This window comes from Balaenoptera acutorostrata, chromosome 14 (genome assembly GCF_949987535.1).
Source record: "Balaenoptera acutorostrata chromosome 14, mBalAcu1.1, whole genome shotgun sequence".
Lineage (NCBI taxonomy): Eukaryota > Metazoa > Chordata > Mammalia > Artiodactyla > Balaenopteridae > Balaenoptera > Balaenoptera acutorostrata.
Genome location: NC_080077.1, coordinates 59,575,856 through 59,602,254, shown reverse-complemented (window position 1 = coordinate 59,602,254; position 26,399 = coordinate 59,575,856). Strand labels below are relative to the sequence as shown.

The 26,399-nt window shown below is 40.7% G+C and overlaps 1 protein-coding gene across 2 annotated transcripts in view; it reads right to left on the bottom strand.

The window, feature by feature from the left end:
• Positions 1–15,700: 15,700 nt before the first annotated feature.
• The window catches only part of ASCC3 (activating signal cointegrator 1 complex subunit 3), a 344,670-nt gene continuing 333,971 nt past the window's right edge, over positions 15,701–26,399 (bottom strand). For both annotated transcript variants that reach the window (XM_057527763.1, XM_057527764.1), the window contains 5 exons: positions 25,919–26,070; positions 23,519–23,666; positions 19,313–19,522; positions 16,604–16,779; positions 15,701–16,506 (listed from right to left, as the gene is read on the bottom strand). In XM_057527763.1, the coding sequence (XP_057383746.1) occupies positions 16,362–16,506; positions 16,604–16,779; positions 19,313–19,522; positions 23,519–23,666; positions 25,919–26,070 (831 nt within the window). In that variant the 3' untranslated portion in view covers positions 15,701–16,361. The remainder of the gene's footprint in view (positions 16,507–16,603; positions 16,780–19,312; positions 19,523–23,518; positions 23,667–25,918; positions 26,071–26,399) is intronic.

Below are 26,399 nucleotides of genomic sequence, written 5' to 3'. Positions count from 1 at the left end.
GACGGTGCAGATTTATAACCCAGGCTGGATGCTTCTCCTGGGACCCCGTTTGTTGCCCTGGGCTCTTGTCTCACGGGGCCTCTGAGTGAGCACAAGTGAGAGTTACAGAAGTGCTAGAAACAGACCAGATGCCCTGTTTCTCCTTGTCATGATGTGTCTGCTCTCTAGGCCACCACAGGCTGCTTAGATTCTGGGCATTGGCTTTTACTTGGAGGCGGTTAGAATGACAGAGCATCTCCTGACAGGGTCCCACCAACGGTAGGTACTCAGAGGGCAGCTCATCTCAGGAACGATTCACTGAGCATCTGTGCGTCGGACAACCTGTGGCAGGCTTGGGAGTAAAAGCTGAAGACGGCACGGTCCCTGCCCTGGAAAGAGTTATTCTCACAGGCCAGACAGACCCACAGACAGACACTTTCAGCATGGTGGGCAGGTGCAGCAATGAAGGAGGGGCAAGGAACGGTAGGGCTGGGAATGGGAGCTTCACCACCTCGAGGAGATGCTTCCAGGCTGAGACTCGAGGATGAGTGAGAGGTGGACAGCCACGAAGGCCCCCAAGCCCTCGAAGTCCTTCCAAGCTTGGAGACCACCTGGGCTAAGGCCTGGAGGTGCCGGCAGCACGAAAGAACTGAAAGCAATGAGGCAAAACACAGGGCTTCGGATTTGAGGCAAAAGGCCACAGGGACTGAGACCTGGCAGAGGTCACTGAGGGCCTGTATGCCCGGAAGTTACAGGAAAGCTTTGTATTAGTGTCCTAGGGCTGCCATAACAAAGTACCCAATACTAGCCGGCTTAGGAAAAACAGGAATCCATTGTCTCACAGTTGCATCGGCTAGAAGTCTGAAAGCCGGGCATCTGCAGGGCCGCGCTCCCTCTGAAACCTGTAGGGGAAGGATCTGTCCTTGCCTCGTCCAGCTTCTGGCCGTCCCACACGGTCCTTGACTCCCACATCTGCCCCCTTCTTTCCCTGTGTCACTTCACATCCTCTTCACATTCATGTCTGTCTCTGTGTTCAAATTTCCCTTTTAATAAGGACACCAGTCAGAGTGGATGAGGGCCCACCCCAAGGCCCTAATTTTAACTTGATGACCTCTGTAAAGACCCTGTGTGCAAACTCAGTCACATTCTGAGGTACTGGGGGCTAGGACTTGAACATATCTTTTTTGGGCAGGGGACACAATTCAACCCATAATAGGGATGAAAGGAGAGAAAGCACCTTGAGATTTTCTGAAGTACAAAAAGCACAAAACTGAAACCCCTTCCCCAGAAAATCTTCAGTTTTCTTCCCTAAATAAAACACCGAATCTTCCCTTGTTTTAATTGCCCTTTAATGGAGAATCATCCCTAGTGACAATCCACTCAGGTTCACAGTGCCTCGTGGAGGAGCTGAGGGTTTCTGCACAGGCCGTTCCATTTTCACACACAGCAAACACATCAGAGAACCCATGCCCACTCTCAGGGGGGTCCCTTCCCCGGCGTGAACCAGCAATCACCCTCTTTCTCCCAAACTTGTCCTCAACAGGAAATTAAAGGGTTTTTGTTTTTTTGTTTTTTTTTTTTCTTAACCTGACATGGAACCCCTCTCCCCTCCAGGGCACAACTAGTCAATCAGTTTGTAAAGGAAATACCAAGCACAATCTTTTGGTTTGGTTCAGTTTTTTTGAAGCAGGTTATACTTTTGAGAGATTTTTTTTCTTTTATCAAACGTTTTAAGCCCACTATTTTCAATGGAAAAATACTGTGTGAGCAAAAGGTAAAAAAAAATCAAATAGTGCAAAACATTACATATTAAGCCTCTCCTTCCAGGGCCCCCCTCAGAAGCCACTGCTCATAAATTCCTCGTATATCCTTCCAGAATTATTCTATAGCGAGCGCTGAGTTCTTAAGGCATTGCACATTTGGTTGGGAACGTGTTAAGTGAATAGCAATCTGCAGTGGAGGCTGTAAGATATTCTCCACTGGGGGTTAGACATCAGGGGCATTTACTACTGGACCCACTGCCTGAAAAATACCTTTAATTTCCTAAATTCCGCGCTTACTTGGTTCTCTTTCAGATCATCTTTCCCAGCACAGGAAGGCATTTGTCTGCCTAATGACCTGCAAGCAGGAAGGATATTCTGTAACCTCACTTTGTTCTGCTGACCCTCACTGGAGACACCTCACCCCATCCCTTTGAGAGAGGACAGTGGGCGTTGTGGGTGCTGCAGAAGCTTTATTACCTTCAGTTTCCTCTGTTAGCTTCATGGTCTATATGAGACAGTCCTCCAATCTATTATTTTAAAACTGTATTTGTGCCACAGGTGTTTCTCAAGCGCTTCCTCTATATGAGGCGGTGGGCTCTGCAGGTGAGGGTTTAAGGTGAACTGGTTATTGCCCAGGAGAGAGGCTGCGGCTCTGGGGTCAGGAAAGGAGGATAGGCTCAGGACCAGAAGGCTGGGGAGACTGGCAGTGGCCAATTTTTGTTGCTTCTTGTGTTCTGAAGCATCTGCATAGCTCAGTTTTGGTTGAAGTTTGTGCTTAGTATGTATTTCTTCAGTGGATGCTCAGGAGATAAAATATATATACTCTGAGAGAGATACAGATCGCTTCTGAAAATGATTCAAATAATGAAGGAATGTTTTTAAAAGATTTTTTTGATGTGGGCCATTTTTACAGTCTTTATTGAATTTGTTACAGCATTGCTTCTGTTTTATATCTTGGTTTTTTGGAGGCATGTAGGATCTTAGTTCCCCGACCAGGGATCGAACCCACACCCCCTACACTGGAAGGCCAAGTCTTAACCACTGGACAGCCAGGGAAGTTCCCATGAAGGAATTTTTTAATGTGATCTTTTTGTTTCTTCTTGAATAAATCTTAGGTTGTGGTGAAATGGCAACTCAAGTTCTTTGAAATGTCTGACATCCCTTTAAATAGATCACCCCTTCAGCGTGCATTAGGACAACAGCCATTCAAGGCAATGCACGGAGGGCTGTTACTATATTTGCATCTCACCATCAAAGCCGGCTTTTCTCTATTTGGTACTTTTGTGTCTTCATGAGGGCGATGGTGTTGGGGGTAGCTTGCTGCTCTAGCTTTGGCTAAAACTGGGAGGCAAGTGTCTGCAGGATTCTCCTTTCTTATCACATGTGATAGGAAATGTAAAGAAATAGATTTAATACGAATAACCAAGCTTATCCAAAAATGTGAGAGCATCTGACCAAATACGCTGTATGGAAGGAATATTTTTAATGCCAGTTTTAAAAGTCTGCAAATCAAAAACAGAAGAGAGCCTTTTAAGACTTTTGTCACACCATGAAGCACGCAGGCATGCTTGTTAATTCATGATGACATTTTAACCAGTCTTATTTTGCCAGGAGAGGTGATGACAGGGCATATTCCCATTTCTTAGGAGGTTGACAACTTCGGTTTAGCTCCTGTGGTACGGGAAGGGTAAGGGCCTGCAGCCCCCAGACCGAGCCTGCTGAATCCCCACTCAGCAGAGCGCTGAAAACTGGGGCTCTGCTCCCTGACTCTTTTCTTCAGGCGACGCCTAGAGAATCCACCTGAGGACATCGCCCACTGAGGCACAAAAGAAGCATCCATTGGGAAATTCTGCAGTTCAGTCTAAGCTTAAAAGAACAGCAGAAAAGGAAAATGCATGCTAACTAGTTCAGTTTGTACATAATCAGGGAATCATGAGACCATGGCTGCCTTTATTGTATTCTACAATTTCTACAATATGGTTCCATGGCTGCCTTTATTGTATTCACCTACTTAGATATGTTTCTGTGGAGAAATACATGGCCGATTACATTTTGCCCTAAAAATATAAACACGTCATACTAGTCTAGTCAAATCATAAATTCTTTGTGTCTAGTCTCTTTTGATTCCTGAACTAAAATCTTAACTTGAATATTATTGAGCTATGTGCATTTTTATGAAATGAAAGATAATTCAATAAGAAGTGAGAAAAATAGGGAATTTCTTGGTGGTCCAGTGGTTAGGACTCCACACTCTCACTGCCAAGGGGCCGGGTTCAATCCCTGGTCAGGGAACTAAGATCCCACAAGCCTTGCGGCACAACAACAATAAGAAAAGAAGTGGGAAAAGTATTGGTTGCAGCAATTATTTTTGGTAGCATATATTGGGAACAAATATAAAAGCCCATCAACTTAAAAATGAATAAATAAACTGTGATATTTTGATATCCCTGACCAGGGATAGAACCTTCGTCCCCTAGCATTGGAAGGTGTATTCTTAACCACTAGACCACCAAGGAAGTCCCTCAAAAACAGTGTATTTTTATATTCTAGTCTTGGAAGTGATATCTCATCACTTCTACCATATTCTGTTCATTAGAAGTTAATCTTTAAGTCCAGACAATGTTCAAGGGGAGGGAATTGCCCAGGGTGTGAATACCAGGAGGCAGGGTCATGGGGGGCCATCTTGGAGGCTGTTGACCGCATCTGCTATATATCTTTTTTGCATGTATGTGAAAATAGTGTAAAAACAGGTGGTAAAAGTATGTAGTTATATCAGTAAGAGTATAAAAACATGTACATGAAAGATAATATTTCAAGGTAGGGATTAGCTCTGGACTGGAAGGAGTGAAAGGGTGTCCAGGACACCAACTATACACTTAACGTTGTATTTCTCTTTTAAAAAGTAAGTATGAAAAATGTTATCATTCAATAAATTTGGGAGACAGTGCAGGGATATTCATTATATTAGTTTCTACATTTTTTATGTTTGGAATATTTCATAATAAGAAGGAATGGGTAAAATACAAATAATTAAAAGCTTTTCATTCTATTCTCTGTGGGCTCGAAGAGTGGGATTCAAAACCCTCACAGGCATAGGTGTGGGAGATGAGGGAGAGGGAATAAGGCCTGACTTCTTGGTTACCAGGTTCACATTACTGGAGGTGTGGGTGTCACTAAGGGACCACCCTTCAACCGACCGATAAGTTTTTAGTGTGTCATAGGTACAAAGTCTGGGGCTAAGTGCTGGGGGTGCTGACATACACGCTCGGTCTGAGAAGACCTGACTCTGACCTGATTCAAGGGTATGGATTCTGGCAGGGAAAGGAGTAGGGAAGGATGCATGAATGGAAATTAGTTGCTTCACTCTTCTTTTTTTTTAAATATCTAGAAACAACGGTTTGACAGGTTTCTGAAATATGTTTTCAATGGAATAAACTGGCAAAGTGGTCTGGTAAGTTTTCCATGTGGAATGTTTACTTTTGCCTGTACAAGTATTCTGACTACATAAGTGCATTGTCCTGAACTTTTAATAAACATTTTGAGTGTCATTTGGTTTTCTTATTATTCTTCCCATTCAATCCAGGACATCTGACTTTAAAGAAAATAACACCTTTTTTTGGGAGTTCCCTGGTGGCCTAGTGGTTAGGATTCTGGGCTTTCACTGCCATGGCCTGGGTTCAATCCTTGGTCCGGGAACTGAGCTCCCACAAGCTGCACAGCGTGGCCAAAAAAAATAAATAAATAATAATAATAACATCTTTTGCTGCACTACTTTTATGAAGCTTTTATGAAGCATGGCCAAAAAAAAAATAATAATAACAACATCTTTTTTATTATTGTGAAATACACATATAGAACTTACCATCTTAACCATTTTTAAGTATACAGTTCAGTGGTATTAAGTATACTCATATTGTTATGCAGTTGTTACCACCATCTATCTCCTAAATTTTGTTTTGCAAAACTGAAACTACCTATTAATTCCCCATGCTCCCTTCCCCCAGCCCCTGGTAACCACCGTTTTACTTTCTGTCTCTATGAATTTGACTATTCTGGGTACCTCATATAAGTGGAATCATATAGTATTTGTCTTTTTGTTACTGTCTTATTTAACTTTGCATTATGTCCTCAAAGTTCATCCATGTTGCAGCATGTCAGAATTTCTTTCCTTTTGAAGGCTGCATAATATTCCATTACATGTATATACCACATTTTGCTTATCCGTTCATCTGTTGATGGACACTTGTTTTAGCCACTGTGAATAATGCTGCTATGAACATGGGTGTACAAATACTTCTTCAAGACCCTGCTTTCAGTTCTTTTGGATATATACCCAGAAATGAAATTGCTTGATCGTATGGTGTATGGTCAGGCCAGTCAAGATGGCTGTTCTCTTGCTCTCTGTACATCCCCTGCCTGACCGGGGCCTGCTTCACCTACACCCTGCTCACATGACTGACCTTCCTATGTACTTGCCCCTGGTCCCAGCTAATGATAGCTTATCAAAGGGGTGGTGAGGGGGGTGTGCTCCTCTACTGGTTTCCCTGGTAACTACTGAGCCCACCTGACATCAATTCTCTTATAACTGGTAACCTCCCATTCCCCGCTGGGAGGGAGAGAAGACTGACACTGTGTCCTGTCTGCCGTCCGCAGCACACGGTGGGGTGTCACTCCAGGACCTTGCTTCAGACATGTAAGCTCCCCCATCCATTAAACCACTGATGTCTCTGTTGCTGACTCCGGGCTCTTTCTTCAGTCTTGCAGCTGGGCAAGCACAGGTCTTGTAGGCCTGTGGGGGGCAGCCCGACATATGGTAATTCGATTTTTAATTTTTTGAGGATCTGCCATACTCTTTTCCCACAGTGGTTGTATCATTTTACATTTCCAGCAACAGTGCAAAAGGGTTCCAATTTCTCCACTTCCTCATCAACACTTATTTTCTGGTTTTTTTTTTTCATCTAATTGGTGTGAGGTGGTATCTCATTGTGGTTTTGATTTGCATTTCTCTAGTGATTAGTGATGTTGAGCATCTTTTCATGTGACCATTGGCTACTTGTATATCTTTTTTTGAGACTTATCTATTTCTTGGGGGGGGGGCTTATCTATTCCCCATTGTATGGTCAGGCCACTCAAGAAGGCTGTTCTCTTGCTCTCTGTACATCCGCTGCCCGACCAGTGCTTGCTTCACCTGTATCTTATGCACATGACTGACCTTCCTATGTACTTGCTCCAGGCCCCAGCTGGTGATTGTTCTTATCAAAGGGGTGGTGAGGGGCGTGCCCCTCTACTGGTTTCCCTGGTAACTAATGAGCCCACCTGATGTCAATTCCCTTATAAGTGGTAATCTCCCCTTCCCCCTGGGAGCAAAGACTGCCGCCAAGTCCTGTCCGCCGTCCAGAGCCTTGCCTCAGACCTGTAAGCTCGCCCATCCATTAAACCACTGACGTTTCTGTTGCTGACTCCAGGCTCTTTGGTCTTGAAGCTGGGCAAGTACAGGGCTTGTAAGCCTGTGGGGTGCAGCCCAACACCCATTTTTGAATCAGGTTGGTTTTTTTGTTGTTTTTGAGTTTTATGAGTTTTCTATATATTGTGAATATTAATCCTTTATCAGGCATATAATTCGAAAATATCTTCTCTCCATATTCTGTGGGTTGCCTTTTTATTGCTAATACATAGTGTCTTTTGCTGCACTACTTTTATGAAGCTCAATTTGTCTATTTTTTTCTTTTGTTGCCTGTGCCCTTGGTGTCATACCCAAGAAATCATAGCCAAACCCATGCAACACATTTGATTTAAAAAAAAAAATATTTGTTTATTTGGCTGTACCGGGTCTTCGTTGCCGTGTGTGGGATCTTTAGTTGCGTTATGCAGGCTCTTAAGTTGCAGCATGCAGGATCTAGTTCCCTGACCAGGGATCAAACCCCAGCCCCTTGCATTGGAAGCACAGAGTCTTAACTGCTGGACCAGCAGGGAAATCCCAAGACATTTGACTTTTACTTACAGTTGCCACTTCTCTTTCCCTCACCGTTCACCAGGGTGGAACAGATCTCATTTTTCTGTCTACTGAACCTATAAAACACATATGTAATTACAGCTTGGGTGTAAATTACATTTCCCCTTTTTATTTTAACACCTCACCACTGTTACATTATCTTTATCTGATTTTATTAAAGCATTTTTGTTCTGAAGAATATTCCCAGCTATTTTATTACTGTAATTGGTATCACTTTTTAGCTGTTTTCCGGCATCTTAAAGGCATGTATTTCTGTTTTGATTGCTGATTCATGGATTTATTGGAATGCATATGCAGATTGCATCTCTGTGAACAGTTAGTTATTTTAAATATGTCGGAATTGTCCCTAGAAGATTTCCTAAATAAAAACTGATTCCAATCAATTTACTTAAATTCATTCTGAATTACCTCAGACTCTGTCTTTAACACATTCAATATTTATGCAATGCATCCTCATGAGTGTTTCAAATATATTGTCTGGAGATAGGATTGAAGCATCCAAAAATAATTAACACAGTGGGCAAAGACAACGAAATGACAAAACTGAAATAGAGGATGCAGATGTACAATCATTTTCAGCATGAAAAGTAACAATCAGTTGAGAGTAAATCTTTCTGGGTTGGAGAGCTGCAACTAGCAGTAGGACCGATGTTTGTGAGTTGCAGCATTTTATAAGATGGACAGAAGCCAGGATCATCACTGGTGTGTTATATGATCTGGGTACAGTTATGTTTCTATAATTGATTAGAATAGTCCATGGAGAATGTTCTTTACTGCAATCCGAGGATTTCTTCAATGTTTCAGTTTCTCCAAAGGCCACTTGAAGGGTAATGTGTTTTTAGAGGAATGCATTTTCTAAAGTATCAGAAAATAAGATTGAGGTTTTTATTGAGATGTCTGTATGATGCTCACTGCTTCTAATATACTGTATTAGAAGCCAGCTGCATTTTTCTCCTCCTTATTTTTTGGCTAGAGTTAGGTTTCAGAAGTTGGACAAAATGGTATAAAACTAGTTACTTCTGAAAGAAAAATCAAATATTTGCTTTTAAGAGGAAAGGGTTTAGGTTTTTACTAAATATACTTAAATTGATTTTCGCCCTTATACAAGCATGGGAGCAACGCGACTCCCAGGGAAATTGGACAGAGTGGGTATTGCTTGCAATATTAAGGAAAGTACATAAATGCTGTTAAGGAAATTTTAGAACTTACTTGAAAATATCATATCATTCTGGGTGCAATATGTCTTGCAACCCAAACTCTTGGTCAAAGTGTGAGGTGCCCACAGCTCTTGCTCTCAGAAGCTGTTCTGCTTCCAGAATGGTCCCTGTCTCTGCTGATTTGGAACCTTGCCCTGGCAAGGTTGTGAAGTGGTGAAGTTTGTCCTCAGAAGCTAGAAGGGGCAGAAATGAGGCAGTCAGACTTCTCCTCCACTGTCTGAGGCTTCTGTCTCCCCTTCACTATCTGTCAAAACATGTTCTCACGAAGCATCCTCAGAAAAGTTCCACTGAAGTAATTAATACCCATTCCCCTAAGTGTGCTGAGCTACAACTGAAAGCGTGCATGCCTTTGCGTTTGGAGAGGTGGAAATACTGTAGCACAAAGGAATGGAACACAAGCACATCCTTCTCTGGGCACAAAGATTTTATTGTTTCTGGTGGGAGTAGCAATGATGAGGTGGGCTCTTAGCCTATTGTTCATTGACATATAAAATCAATCCTGCAGACGAGGTGATTTATAATTTATCACCTTAGACTTCCATTTACATCTCATTTCCTCTTTATAGTGCCTTATCATTTTCTAAGCACTTTCACATAAATGATTAGTTCAACAAAATTGGTAAAACACTTGCTGTGGCACAGCGATGAAGATGGCTGTCTTTCTTATGACGGAGCCAAGTACTCTGAGAGGAAGCACGGGCAGGTATTACCTCTGTTCTGTAGCTGAGGAAATGGGAACAGAAGAGAGCTGATCAGATATATTGTCCTAAAATCTTCCAATATGGGGTTGGATCACCAAATACAATACAGGGGTAAGAGGTAATGAAAGGAAAATAACAACAAAACCCCCCAAACCCAAACTGCTTCTCTTGATACAGCAAATGCAGTTTTCTTTCTAACCCATATCTATTCCTTCCAGATCTCTGGTAAAACTGTGTTGTGATAGGAAATAGAGCATATTTTCTGACGATACCCAGCTAAATAACATAGGTAAAGATGCACATTCCTGGTATACTGCCCACAATTAGGCCATTTCTGTATTGTAATTAGATGAGCTTATTTGAAAGCTCAGTTGAAGATATTGGCATTCTTTGTCAGAATGACTATCAGACATTTTCATGTGGATTCAATTTCAGATACTTAAAGAAGTATGCAGTGACTTGTCTCTAGTGTGGAGTTGGGTAGAGAGACAGCTATGATGTTGAGGCAGATAATGTTTGGTTAATGAAGATCTCCGTTGGTAGCCTGGCTATACATTGTTTCATAAACGCGCTGTGAAGTTTTGTTGTTGTTGTTCCAATTCAAACTTTCCCTTCTGTAATTTAAGTCGATTTTATGTTTTGCTGGTCCACTTTGGTTAGAACTGACACATCCAAATGAATTTTTTCCCTGTAGACGGTTACTTTTAGAGAATATGCACCAATTCTGATGTATTGCCATGAAAAACTTTTGCAGAATCTCCCTTTTCTAATTGTCTTTGGTGTTTTCACTTTTATGGCAGTCAGCATTACTCAGTGTTACAAGCCATCTCACTTGCAGGAATTATTTGGTTATTTCAGAAGCTCCATTCTCCTCTGAAATGTTGGCACCTTCAAGGCTATTTGGGAAAATGGGCCATTGGCTGTAGGGAGTTCCAGAACTGGCGAGAGCAATCCACATCCTGCAAGGTGCAGTATTTTGATGTCAAGAGCCAGCTGTGCTTGGATGAAAGTTCAGAAATAAAATTCATCTTAGATCAGCCCTGTGATCTTCAAATCATTAAAAACTGCTTCCAATATAACTGGAATCAAAGGGTACAATCATTCAAGTTGATTATACTTGCTTTCAGTGGATGGGCATGGCATCTATGGGAATTATTTAACAAGTGCAAATAAAATCAAGAACAGACAAATAATAAACTTAATAAGTAAGGAAACATGGGTTTGGGGATTCAAAGAACTTTTAATTAGAAGGAGGTGCTCTAATTCTTCTTAACCAAACGTGGACTGATTTACAGTCCATTATGTTCTCCAGGAAGTCTCCATAAGGAACTGCTTAATATTAGAGACACAGTATTACCCGTGAAAATTCAATCAAGTGCATTTAAAAAATATTCTCTGAATTGCAGGCCAGTTGAAGAGTAACAATAAAAATTTAAGCATCTATTCAGATGTGGCTGTCAGGGCCCAAAGCTTGACCTTGGGTGGGACTAGACCCAACATCTGACTAGCACCCCAAGATCTTTCTCAAATTGGCATGCAAAAGACTTGGGAAAGCAACTCATGCAGCTCAATATCAAAAAAACAAACAACCCAATCCAAAAATGGGCAGAAGACCTAAACAGACATTTCTCCAAAGAAGATATACAGATTGCCAACAAACACATGAAAGAATGCTCAACATCATTAATCATTAGAGAAATGCAAATCAAAACTACAATGAGATATCATCTCACACCAGTCAGAATGGCCATCATCAAAAAATCTACAAACAATAGATGCTGGAGAGGGTGTGGAGAAAAGGGAACCCTCTTGCACTGTTGGTGGGAATATAAATTGATACAGCCACTATGGAGAACAGTATGGAGGTTCCTCAGAAAACTAAAAATAGAACTACCATACGACCCAGCAATCCCACTACTGGGCATATACCCTGAGAAAACCATAATTCAAAAAGAGTCATGTACCACAATGTTCACTGCAGCACTATTTACAATAGCCAGGACATGGAACAACCTAAGTGTCCATCGACAGATGAATGGATAAAGAAGACATGGCACATATATACAATGGAATATTACTCAGCCATAAAACGGAACGAAACTGAGTTATTTGTAGTGAGGTGGATGGACCTAGAGACTGTCATACAGAGTGAAGTAAGTCAGAAAGAGAAAAACAAATACAGTATGCTAACACATATATATGGAATCTAAAAAAAAAAAAAAAAAAAAGGTCAGAACAACCTAGGGGCAAGATGGGAATAAAGATGCAGACCTACTAGAGAATGGACTTGAGGATACGGGGAGGGGGAAGGGTAAGCTGGGACAAAGTGAGAGTGGCATGGACATATATACACTACCAAACGTAAAATAGATAGCTAGTGGGAAGCAGCCGCAGAGCACAGGGAGATCAGCTCGGTGCTTTGTGACCACCTAGAGGGGTGGGATAGGGAGGGTGGGAGGCAGATGCAAGAGGGAAGAGATATGGGGATATATGTATATGTATAACTGATTCACTTTGTTATAAAGCAGAAACTGACACACCATTGTAAAGCAATTATACTCTAATAAAGATGTTAAAAAAAAAAAGGGGGAAGAGGTTCAGGAAGAGGCGGGTGAGTGGGGGAGACATTCTGCAATGTATAAAGATAATAAGTGTTGATGCTTTACTTTTTACCAAAATATATATATTCCACCAAAAAAAAAAAAAAGACTTCAGAAAAAGGTTCAAAGAAGAATCTTTAAAATCTCATTTAAAGTCCTCAAATTTGAAGAACTTTATTTTTCAGAAATAGGATGGAATGCTCCATAAGGAAAAGTGAAAGAACTGAGCTTGAAACTGTGGAAATAACTCTTCCCAGAAGTCTCTGTAGCCATCCTCCATTACCAAAACAACAGGCTTTCAGGACAACCTGGAATCAGCTACCATTCTGAGCATTTTTGAGGATCTTAAAATAATACAATTAGAACTCATTAAATTCAAAAATTTTATCTTCTTGTGTCTCTTAGATTTAGAAATTAGATTTCTGAAAGCAGAGAAAGCAAGCTAATCTAGAGGCTCAATATATATCTTTGAAGGTAAGTTCTATTTTGGTAATACTCAGTTGAAAGATTTAAAACTTAATGCAGGTTTTTCTTTGTAAGAAGCTAGTTCATGAAATAATGTTTGCCTACTCATTTGGAATTATTTCTGAAAGAGAGAAGTTATCAGTTCATATTCTTTAAATGTATGGAGTTTCTGTTTGGGGATCCTTTCACTGTGAATAGTTAGCAGCGGTGATGGAGGAAAGAAAGGGGTCTGGTGAGAGAAGGGGGAGCTAAAACTTCAGGCTAAAAAGGCTTTATGATAATTTGAAGTTTTAAAATACCCGTAATACCCAAGATCCACTGCTATATAAAAATACTCCATAGTCATCGTCATCATAAAGCTACCAATTAACCTAAGTATACCTCTCCTCTGTTGACAGGTGACATGAGGACCAGGCAAGTACTTGCTCTTGGTGAGTCTGAGAGTAGATGCCACTTCCAGAAGAGGAGGTGTCAACTGAAGTAGGTGTGTGGTATTTTAGAATCCATGGGTGTCTCTGTGTTCAAACAGTCATTCCTCAAGGATTTATCAAGCAGCTACCATGTGCCAGGCTATGTTGTAGGTCTTGGTTATGTAGCCCTGAACACAAGTGATAAAAAACCCTTCCTGAGGCTTAATCAGGAAGCTTAGTTAGGAGAGACTAATAATAAACAAGTATATATATATATTTTTTGGCTGCGCTTTGCGGCTTATGGGATCTCAGTTCCCTGACCAGGGATCGAACCCGGGCCATGGCAGTGAAAATGCCGAGTCTTAACTATTGGACTGCTAGGGAATTCCCATAAATGAATATTTTTATAGTGGTGATAAGAACAATGGAGAAAATACAGGAAAGGGGGATGGGGGGGATAGGTGAGCTTGGGTGGGTTGACATTTAAACTAAGATGGCTAGACCTGTGGGCGTCTGGAGAAAAAGCCACGCTGATGGAGTAGCACGAGCCAAGGACCATGGGATGTTCACCAAGCAGCATGGTGACCACTGTGGCTGGCGGGGAGACGGGAGTCAAGGATGACTCCAAGGTCTTTCCTCTGAGCAACTGGAGGAAACTGTGAAGTGTGTGTTTGGGAAGTGTAGTTTTCTAAGGCTACTGGATTACTTCATTAGAAGGGAAGGTCAAAAATCCAAGGGAGAGTCTCAGTCTTGTTGGTATTTAGTACCTGTTCCCCACCACAGGCATGGTTGCAAACCCTCCCATCTCCACTGGTTCTCTGTCCTAATCTCAGAATTCCTTGTCATCTCCTCTGGTGCCTTCCCAAGGAATTCCACTGCATTCGCTTAAGATTTGCAGTTCTTACCCTGTAATTCAAGGTAAGAATTTACATACCTTTCCATCCTTCTTGTCTGTTTGTTCAGTCCCTTTCATGTCTCTGAAAATGCAGACCAACTGGACACCCTAGGTTATCTCAGAACCTTTGTTAATGCTGTTCTACCCGGAAGGCTCTTCTTTCATCTCTGACCATCTTCATAACCATCTTCAAAGCTCAGCCTAAATGTCCCTTCACGATTTTTCCAAATATTTCATTGCTGCAATGACTTCCTTTTATTATAGTTATCTACATCTTCTTTTCGTCACCAGGCCACCTTGTCTAAGAGGAAGGACATGTTTCTGATTCATGTGGATATCAGAGTACTCCACATCATACCTAGAATGAATATCTGACTGGCACTTCCATTATTTGGAGTTGATAAAATCCAGGGGACTATGAAATGGAATATGGAATTACAAATGAAATATGGAATTGATCTGATTGTGTTGGCACGTGCCTTATATTACAGTGCACACTTAACACTAAAATTTTGGTCAGGTAATGAGTGAGGATAACGTCGTAGACAAACAGCATTGGTTACTCATCGGAATAAGATGAACTTTTCCATCCAAGCACACCTTGCCTTACTAGTGTCTTCTGCAGCTTATTGTGAACTAATCGCTTTCAATTTTTAAATTAATTTTAATTAGTCATGCTTTTTCTCTCAACTGATGTTAACAGAAATTCTTTCTTATTGCTCCTATGTCCTCTGCTGTATGTCTAGTGAAGTAGATCTCTCCCACCTCCCCAAAGTTGCCTGCTCTCTTTAAAAAAAAAAGAAAAGAAAAAAGAACGATGCTGATAAACATGAAGACAATGAGTTGTTTCTCTTCAGGTTCATGTATGGACTGGTAATTGTCTGTCTATATATTGTCTTCATTTTCTTTTAATTTCACTCAAACAGTGCTTAGGTATGAACTGCAATTAGGAAATAAACTGCCAAAGGAAAGGCAGAAAGACCTCTTTATATGAAGTAAACTTCTGAGACTACAGCCCTTTGGACACCTCATGCCCACTGCACTCGGTGTGTTCACATTCGTTATTTAGATTTAATTTTGGGAAGTGAAGGCCTGGTTCTCCCCATCCTACTTTTATTCCTCCTTCTCCCACCTTTTTCTTTGGTATGGAAAAGGCGGTACACACAAGCAATATGTTCCAGTTTCAGAAAAAGTTTTAAATTCCAGTACTTGCGGTGGTTACACTGGAAAGTATTTTGAAATAATTGATCACAGGACCAGGAATAACTGAAATTTCTTTGCAAAGAACAGAATTTCATTTCACTAGAAAATGTATGTTATATGGACATGGACTCCAACAACATTTTAGTTGGAAAAAAAGTATTTTTCAAGATGGAAATTGTTTGGACATAGGGAAATTTCCTGAATCATAGGTGAAAACCCACCTGCAGGGGCTGAAAATTTTCTAGGTTTGCCTCAGGCCCGCCCTGAAGAGCACAGAGACAAAGACTTGTACTACGTGGCCTGTATGAATTAGACTATACTTCTCTCCTTGTGTAAATAAGTATTAAGAGAATGGAAGTGAAGTCTGGACAGAGAAGGAAAAGAAAAAAAGAACAGAAGAGTAAGAAAGGCTATAATGGAAAGGAGGCAGAGGGAGTAAGTGAGTCAGGCTGTGTTGAAGTGGCACTCTAAATATTTTATTTCCACCAGTTACAGTATCTACATTTTCTAAGATCAGTATATTCTGTTTTCTTTTAAATCATCACTGGGCTCTGTAAGGTAATTTTACATCATATATTATTAACATTTGTGACAATAAGAAATTCTTGAAATTACTTCCATATGTGATCAAAGTATAAATTTTGTGAACAAAACACAGTATGTCACTGTACAGATTTATCTTATATATTTTATGCTGCAGGGTTAGAAATGTGTTATAACAAATCTTAACACTGTCACGCCCCTGTGCAGTTAGTTTTCCTTAAAAAAAGAGAAGCCCATGTTCTTGTAAACAGTACACTGTGAAATGTAAGATTTGATAATTCCTAGATATCATCTCAATATACACAAATTGAAAGATTCTCCTATGGGAGTAGTCATTTTACACATCAAGAGACCCAAGAAGACAGCGTTATAAAAGGCGACATTTGTTAAAAGGCCCCCGCGGCTGACTCCGCATTGCTCGAGTCAGAGCTGCAGCTACTGCCAATTTCCGCAGTGCCTTGAGGTTGGAAGTTGATTCCTCCAAGGCAAACGTCAAGTAATTCGACTTTGTCCAGATGACTGAACAGTCAGGCTTCTCAACCACTTCTTTCAGATGGGTTGTTCGGGTCGGGTTACTTCACTTCGAGGTCAGTCAGGGCATCAGAGATCTCGTCGGCCTGCGCGGAAACACTGGCCGGTGTGACGTGCAGGTGGATGTCGTACTGCTGGTCCAGGCCAAGGTAGCAGTCGCTCATGAAATACAGTGTGTAGATATACCTAGAACATAAAAAAGCAACGAAAAGGTAAAACCACCGTTCTCATCACCGTTGCGGTTAATTCTTTCGGAACTCTGGTGGGGTAAGACTCTGCTTACCTTCCAGGTACTTCAGGAGTATAAAAAGAGATGGAGACAACATGATGATTTCGGACGTATCCCACTCTTTTCAAAGCGATAAGTTCTCTCTTATCCACTTCTCCTAATATCAAAAACCATCCTTCATCTTTTGATTTGGGAAATCGAGGGGTGATTGCATGCCTGTCTTGCTTTCCCTGTAAACCAGAAAAAAAGGAAAGGCAGAGCATTACTAATGGCTAGATTTTCTATACCACTTGGCTGTGCTTAAAAGGCCACGCTGTCTTTCTTGGAGGCCATAAATCTAAGTATCTGGGATGTGTTTAATTTTCAGGTTTGGTGTGTTTGATATGCTATCATGTGCCTTTTTTCAAGATTCTCGAAGCACACAATAGCCACACTACTTTGTGCCTCCATGAGAACAGAAAGCCCTCGAATCTTGACATCAAAATAAATTCTCACACCATATTCTTATAAATGAAATTAATTCCCCACTTGCAGATGAACAAACTGAGATACAACCATATTACCCAAGTCTTCCAAAGTCTTATTTGCAAGAAATTGATACTTAGGGAAGAAAGTCAATCCAGGCTAGACTCTGGATCTTAAGAGAACAAGCACTCTGTCACATAGACATCTTCCCCCATCACCCAAGAATAAAGCTCACATGAAGAAGCACATATTCTAATACGGTGTTATAAAAAGTCCTTTCTCTGAGGAATGGGAAATTGTAAGCCAAGCAATTTATAAAATATATTAATCACCACCATCCAAGATTAACTATCACCATAATGACAACACTTGAAGTCTTTATTTTAGATTGATTTTTACAAAATCCAAGATTATTCGAGAGATTCCTTAAGACAACGATTTATGGTGTAAAACGTACTAATAATGACATGCTCTCAATCAGACTTCACTCAATATTCTAGAGAGAGATGTTTCATTTAAGGCATTTTAAAAGAGAGGTCAGAGAGCAATGTATTTTTACAGCACTTAGAAACAAAATTTTAGAGTTTTTCTAGCACAGTTAAATCCAGTGTTTAAGTACTAATACTATAGTAAAAAAAAATCTTATACTACAATATTGTCAGAAATGTTTGCAAAGGCCTCAAAATAAAGTTCTCTCTAATTAGCGCTCTCAACGTACCTTAGATACACCTCAGTACACTGTTTATCCAGGCACTATGATAAGCTGCTTGAGCATCTCTTTGTCGAGGCTGTGAGCCCCCTGAGGCTGGGGTACATTGTTTAGCTATTTGGGACAGGCCTCGCTTCTGTCAGCGTGTCTGCACATGGCAGGCACGAAGAGAACAGGGATTGGAATCAGAGAACTCTGTGCTCCCAGCCTGCTCTCGTATTTTCTGACTCTAGGACCTTGGCAAATTCCTATACTCCCCAAGTTCCATTATTCTGTAAAATGGGGCATTTTACGCCTCACACGCCAGCTATAAAAAAAAAAAAATCTTAGTTTTTTTTCCTCATGATTTTATCGGTATGATTACTACTGCCTTTTCTTTTGTAAGTTGGGATATATTGTCATCTAAAAATGCTCGTATTAAAGCCTCTGAAATGCCAGAGGCCAATCAGTTCATACTTACACTGATTGATGTTTAGAATTAGAAATCAAATGAGATGGGACTTAGAGGCACAGTATTGAAAAGACATTGTACCAAGAGGAAGTTACTGACCATTTCGTGTGTGAAAACAGAGGGGACAGTATTAATGAACTACAGCCTCGCTCCTGAGGGCTAGTTCTACATATGGGAAAGCCCCTGACTCCACTGAGCTAACGAAAAGGCACATTCTTACTTCGATTATTATGGGCTAAAAACCAATCTGCCCACATGCTGTGTACTAATATTCTTAGAGGGCCCAATAATTATTTTTGGTGTCACAGGCAACAGAAAAGAGCACAGTAATTTAAAATAAAAATACTGTTGGGCTTCCCTGGTGGCGCAGTGGTTGAGAATCTGCCTGTCAATGCAGGGGACACGGGTTCGAGCCCTGGTCTGGGAAGATCCCACATGCCGCGGAGCAACTGGGCCCGTGAGCCACAACTACTGAGCCTGCGCGTCTGGAGCCTGTGCTCCGCAACGGGAGGGGCCGCGATAGTGAGAGGCCCGCGCACCGCGATGAAGAGTGGCCCCTGCTTGCCACAACTAGAGAAAGCCCTCGCACAGAAACGAAGACCCAACACAGCCAAAAATAAATAAATAATTTAAAAAAAAAAAAATACTGTAAATTTTTGGCCTGTACGAACGTTGACAAAGCTCCCTCATATGCATTCTAATGAAGGAAGCAGGCAGATGGGGCAAGTGAGCCACAGAAAAGCTTGGCTAGCGTCTTCTTCATTTGGGGTGCTGGGTAAAAGTCTAGATTTTGAGATCCCTTCAGAGTCCTGAGTTTCTGGTGCAGGTGGCCTGGTGTAGGGCCAAAGAATCTGCTCTCTTAAAGGTACTCCAGAAAATTCTGCTGAGCCTGTAGCCCATACTTTGAGACCAGGACTCCAGGCATTATATTATTATGTCACGTGGGTATTCTGGGGTTGAAAAATGGCACATGAGGAGAACTGACTAATTGCAGAAGACTGACTCTTGCTGCTTAAGGCCAGTTGAGGAAGCGGGATTGGTGAAGGGCACGGACGCATTAGTAATATAAAAGACATGTGTGCTGGTGCGTGCTGGGATCTGGTGTGAAGCATTTGAGAATGGAAACCAAACACTATACCTTGTGGAACCCAAGGCTGACTCTCTGCAAGCTGACTTGAAGCACATACTCTTGATCAGCATGCAATCTGACCCATCTGTTGTCGTTGCGTTTGTCTGAAGTCACGGTTGAGATAGAGAGCTCATCGTGTCCTTCCGCTGAGTCATCCCACCAGCCTTTAACACTTAAGCCAACATCTATCACAGGCAAATGAGATAAGAAACTCCACGCCTGAATAAAAAAAGAAAGAAAAGATAAGGAGTGGTTAATGCAAAATGTAGTGAGCAACTAAGAAACAGTGAGCTTTTAAAAAATCAACCTCTTTGTTTTGAGATTAATTCTGGATTCAATGCAGTTGTAAGAAATAAAGCAGAGAGATCCTGTGCACCATTTCCCCAGTTTCCCCCAAGGGTAGCATTTTTCAAAACTAAAGTACAATATTGATCCCAGTGATACAAGCCACAGCTCTTGTTCAGATTTCCTAGCTTTTCTTGTACTCACTTATTTGTGTGTAAAAATAGTGTGCTTTTAATCTTTGTAAAGTCCCTTTAAAAACACCTAAAGAAGTATTAATCATTACCTAAACTTGTGACCCCTTTCTTGTAAATCCCTTCTGGACATTGAGTGACTACTGACTACACTAAAAAATAAGTTTTAAAATAACTGTTGTTGAACTGGTTAGTTTTAGAGAAGCATCTAGTATAGCACTTATGTGACTTCTAAGGCAGAGAGCATTACTTGGGGATATAAAAGCAACTTGAAAAATGTTGTGATGCAATTGTTGATGTCAGTCAGCGTCATTCATTGATCATTTATTGTACAAAATGGGTTTTTCTTTTGCTCAGAGTCCAAATTATTCTGAAAGGAAAACATTTCTATATGTTTGTATATCATAAGGAACCCTCTAAGTCTAGGGTTCTTTCTAGAAAGAAATATGGTTTTTTTTGGCATTATCATATTGAGAATACCAATTTAAATGACACATATTAAAGGGGTAGAAAATATTTTACCAATTTCATTCCTGCTCTTTTAATTGAAAATACTTGTGAGAAATCAAAATGCAGATGGTAAGTGCTTATCATTGTTTGTTTTTTTTTTAATTTATTTTCCTTATTGTTTTGGCTGTGTCAGGTCTTAGTTGTGGCACACAGGGTCTTCGTTGACGCATGTGGCTTCTCTCTAGTTGTGGCTTGCGGGTTTTGTGGCTTGCGGGTTTTCTCTCTCTTGTTGAGGCACGTGAGCTCAGTAGCTGTGGTGTGTGGGCTTAGTTGCCTCGGGGCATGTGGGATCCTAGTTCCCTGACCAGGGATCTCTTCCATTGGAAGGTGGATTCTTTACCACTGGACCACCGGGGAAGTCCCTATCATTGTTGAATGAATGAATAAATGAATGAATTCCTAAGTCTATGGAAAAATGTAAAAAAATAAACCTAATGTCCTCAGATAATTAATTGTCATCTTTTTCTAACATTTATAAATATGTGGCAAATATCACTATCAGTCAAGAAAACTTCTCTATATATATATTGGCTGTTTTATCCGTTGTTACCTTCTAAGTTAGTTTTTAAAAGTACATGAATACTTTAATTTTGGTTTTCCTTGTATTTCTTTAATATATACTACAGGTTTCCTGATAGGCTTTGATTTCCTGTTTGCTAAGACTTTATTGCTATTGAGTATACCACCTAATTGAAATGAAGAAGCTCTGATGAATCAAACTATCCCTTAGGAATTCAAAAAATGTAAATCCAATGCAAATTTTCAATTCAACTCCAATCCTATAACTTGTCTTGTGAATCTGAAATTACGTTTGGAATAGATCTTGAAATAGTCAAGCCACAGAATGGTCTACCCTGTGCTTCAAGGTACAAATGATGGCTTATCCCCTGCTAGAACCAACAGTCACCGAGTCTGGAAGCTGTACCACTGGATGTTCTCTTAAGACTGGCCAGAGTGAAGACACAAATACACCATTTCTGTAAAGCATTTAACTTCGTGAGACAACACAGGTAACATTTACCACATGAAGCAAGACTTTGTATGTTTCTTCACTTGTACCTTTAAATGAGTTACCAATATAATATTTTAAGTATTAGCAACTCGTTGGAATTTTATTTCACAAAGCTCCCCAAAGTCAGATCTGACTTTTATATATTTGTAATCTTTTGCAGCACTTGATATTATTATTTTCAATCTTCAATGTATATACATATGTTTGTTGTATGTGTATATATTTGTACATATATATATACACAAACATACATACATACACACACACTCACATATACGTATATAAAACATGAGCTGTTTTTAAAGAAATTGCTAAGACATTTCAACACCAGCCAAACATATTTATCTGAGGATTAATCTTCATCTATTGAATCAGGCAAGAGCACTGCCATGCATACAATTATTTAATTAGCAGCCAAATCCTCTGCCAGTCAGCAGCCGTTCCAGGCATACTGATGGGGTAGAAGATGCAAATCTCACAGTCGTACTGCTTTTTCTCATTACTACTGCAATTAGCACTTAAATTGATGCTTTAAACATACTAATTTCTGGAATAATTCAGGATTTGTATGTTACCTGGGATCGCCTCACTGCAGAGCCGACACCAGATTGCTCTGCAAATTGAAGCACTTTTGAGCCAAATAACCATCATCATATCAGACTGAGCCAATTTGCATTTGGTTTTAAAGATAACAGAATGGCAATTTATGCAAATAAATTAAGTAAGTTTACTTCTGAGTTCTCCCTGAACTAATTACAACAATGTTCTAATTTTTTATCACATCTAAAACTTGGCTTGAAATCACTGTATGTTATGTTAGAAATCTGTTGTTGCTAATAGAAGCCTTGTTTTCATTTTAAATATATTGTTTTTATTCATAATTTTGATGATAATTTAGTTAGAAAGGTAGGCACTTATTATGAATATTTAAGTAGCTTTTGGTGCCAATTTTGGGTTCAACAGAAATTGAACAATCAGACTTTGATGCCTGTAATACTTTTTCCAAGTCCTGCTCGACAATAAGTTCCACTGGAAAAAAAAAAATGACATGGTTTAGAAGTTTCTTTATTTTAATATCTGCATTTGCAAGTCAATATGTTAATTATGTTATAAATCGTGAACATTTACTTTGACATGTTTAGGGTGAAGTTGCTTAAGAGTTAAAAGTCTAGGGGCTTCCCTGGTGGCGCAGTGGTTGAGAGTCTGCCTGCTAATGCAGGGGACACGGGTTCGAGCCCTGGCCTGGGAAGATCCCACATGCCGCGGAGCGGCTGGGCCCGTGAGCCACAACGGCTGAGCCTGCGCGTTTGGAGCCTGTGCTCCGCAACGAGAGAGGCCCGCGCATCGCGATGAAGAGTGGCCCCCGCTTGCCACAACTGGAGAAAGCCCTCGCACAGAAACGAAGACGCAACACAGCCAAAATCAATCAATCAATCAATCAATCAAAAACATACGCATCTGATTCAAGATCCTCATTAAAAAAAAAAAAAAAAAAAAGTGTAAAGAATTAAAAAAAAAAAGTAAAAAAAAAAAAGAGTTAAAAGTCTATATATGCCAAATATTTCTGGCATTGTTCATTCATGTTTTTGGTCTTTCCAAAGATAGTTTGGAGCAACGACCTATGTTGTCTTTCACAACATAGATTTAGATTTATATCTAAACTATAGGGTATACAAATAAGGAGTTTCTTTGAAGGACTACTTTAGAATCTAGAAACAATAAAGTGATTAAAATGGGGTGGGGGCATAAAAAAGTAATTGAGGGAACTGCACGAAAATATACCCAAGCATAAAAACAAAACAAAACCCACTCTGAAGAAGGGATTAGAAGGGCTCTTGAACAATGCAGCCTAGTGATGGGCAAGTCATAGTAGGCCGTTCTCAGCCGGCTTAACAGCATTATACTGAAACAACCTTCTAATGACGCAGACGCTACTTCTAATTATTGTTACTGTCATTATTTAATACCATCTGTTGAGCTCTTATTCTGTACCAGGAACTACATAGAGCAGTTTACATAATAACATCCTGCTTGATCTTCCCAAATACTTCAGGAGACGGGTATAATGTTTTCACGTTCATAATCAGGGTTAGTAAATGGTGGGTGGAACTTAAACCCAGGAGAGTCTGACTCTGAAAGCAGCACTCTAAGTTAGAAAACTCTTGGTACAACTTCCCAGAGTGAGGGAGCGTCGAAACATGGAAGTGATGGCCTTACCTGCTTCATTTTTGGGGCCGGTAGCTCTTTTTCTATCATGGAGCTGAATCCGTGGTCCTTCCCTCCACAGGCGTGGATCAGTTCAGGGAGGCACTCGATGGGGCCAGGGTGCCCGGCACGTGGGCCCTTTATACCTGGGCTCCATTTCCTGAGAAAGAATAACACCAACCAAATGATTCTTTCATAGCACAAATGAGATTTTCTGACAATGATGGTTTATATGATTAGAACAGTTTAGAAATTAAAGTTACTATATAACTTTTTAATTTTTTTAACATCTTTATTGGAGTATAATTGCTTTACAATGGTGTGTTAGTTTCTGCTGTATAACAAAGTGAATCAGCTATATGTATACATATAACCCCATATCCCCTCCCTCTTGCGTCTCCCTCCCACCCTCCTTATCCCACCCCTCTAGGTGGTCACAAAGCCCCGAGCTGATCTCCCTGTGCTATGCAGCTGCTTCCCACTAGCTATCTATTTTACATTTGGTAGTGTATATATGTCCATGCCAAGGCCACTGTTGTTAAGCTTCAAAATCAGACAGCATTCTCATCAATCCAAGGCAGTTTGGCTATCACGACATAAAATGTATAAATCATATGTGAGCTCAGTAGATAATTAGGGTTGACAGACAGTTGGTGATTTCTATAGGAAGGCACTAAAGTGTGATAATGCTTCCATGTGGATAAAGTATGGAACTGGCGGAGCCCTGACATGTTTTTAATGGATGCAGGCAAATGTCTCTAATATAAGTACTTGAATAAAGTTTTCATTGTAAGTTGTTGAGATCATACAATTAAAAGTGCATTTTGGGAATATTTGAGATTTATAGATAGTGCTATTTATAAATAGTGCTGGATCACCAGGAATGGAACCTACCTAAATCTTTCTATTTCCTGTTTATATAGCAAGATGAACAATATCACTGAAATTAGACAAATACAGCACTTTTCTGGGTAACAGTAAAGAACTGGGTCAAATCTCCTAGGCCCCAACCAGCTTCCCTAACAGACCCGTGTACTGTCGGGTTAGTACCCTCATGTGTCTCCTTTCCTGCTGAAATCCAACTCCCGTAAGTTTTAGTACCATATTGGAAGGGCTCCTGAAACTGAGCTGCAGACACATGAGGTATCTGCTCTTCCCCCCCAGCCACCTGCTGCTGGTGTGGCCCACTCTCTGACTGTGCCTTTTAGTTACCAGGGACAAACCGTGGTGGGGACTCAAGCACCGTGGAAACACCTGCCCTGGAATCCAGCATACTTCAGTCAAATGGAGGGACTTCCCTGAGGAGACCCCATGTGCGCCTGAGGTTCTGGCTGGCGTATGTCTCTAGATGCCTCAAACGGCTGCCACTCCTCGTCCAGCTGACGAGAGGGAGAGGGTGCATGACGGCAAGCACAGCCAGACTGTTTTGCTTGTTTACACGACTGTGAACCAATATTTTGGCTGCAAAGTATCTCTCAACTGGTGTGAAAGAAACATTTTCATTTGAACACTGCTAACCTTGCTTGTGATATGTACTGTTCTTTCCTTTGCTAAAATATATGTGGCCATGTACATAGGACCTAAGATTGAAAAATTTTATCAGGAATATAAACTCTTCTTTTAAATGCAGGTTATATCTTGAGCTGCTAGTATATATAGCTGCTCAGTTTTGGACATTTTGCAGATGCACAGTTTACTTTTTTTTTTTTTTTTAATTTATTTTATTTATTTATTTATGGCTGTGTTGGGTCTTCGTTTCTGTGCAAGGGCTTTCTCTAGTTGCAGCAAGTGGGGGCCACTCTTCGTCGCGGTGCGCGGGCCTCTCATTATCGCAGCCTCTCCTGTTGCAGAGCACAGGCTCCAGACGCGCAGGCTCAGTAATTGTGGCTCACGGGCCTAGTTGCTCCGCGGCATGTGGGATCTTCCCAGACCAGGGCTCGAACCTGTGTCCCCTGCATTGGCAGGCAGACTCTCAACCACTGCACCACCAGGGAAGCCCCACAGTTTACTTTTGACAACAGATTTCTGATCCCTCAAATCTATTCTGCAATAACAGAAATTGGTAATTTATTTTGCTCTAGGTCACAAAGCACTTTAATAACATCTTTTAAAATGAAGGCTGATATTGGAAAGGAATAAACACAGTTAAAATGAAAATGCATTCGATGTTGCAAATGGAAAACAATTTAATAGAAGGTTAAAATGAACTGTGGTTCAGCTTGGGACCGATGGTTTAATTCCAAGTGGGAACGCTATGTCGCTAGGCCATGTCTCCCTCTGGGAAACACGGGCATTTTCACTGTAAAGAATCAGTATTCTAGGCACCACATGAAATTCAAGTGACCATACATGTAAAGGAGATAATTTTTTGAAATAATAAAACCCTATTACATCGAAAATTAAAATACTTACCTGAAAATGTGAAGATGGTGGTTTTCTATGTGTGGTATCGTAAGAAGCGAAGAGTCTTTCAACCACCGCCCCTGGATCACCATCTGCACCAGGTTGGTGATATTCAGGACAGTCACCAGCCAGCCCTGGTGTGCAGCTACGTCCAGCATTGCCTGAACAGGGAGAACGCACATGTTATACATCATGGCACCTGCCCCCTCCGTGGGGGGTCTGATGACAAAAAACAGTCTTAACAAAAAACAAACAAAAACCCCCAAGCATTATACCTCTAAATTACTATTAATTAAAATAGAAACCAAAAAATAAACTACAGTTGGATTGGAGGGAACACACTGAACCTCTCACAGCATTTTTTGCACACTACTTCGTACAAAGCGCCAAATATTTAACTTTTTTAGGTCAGCAAAGATAAGCAGATAATATTGGCACCTAGTAATAAAACAAAGAGAAAAACTCAGTGTACTCTGAGAGCAAATACCTT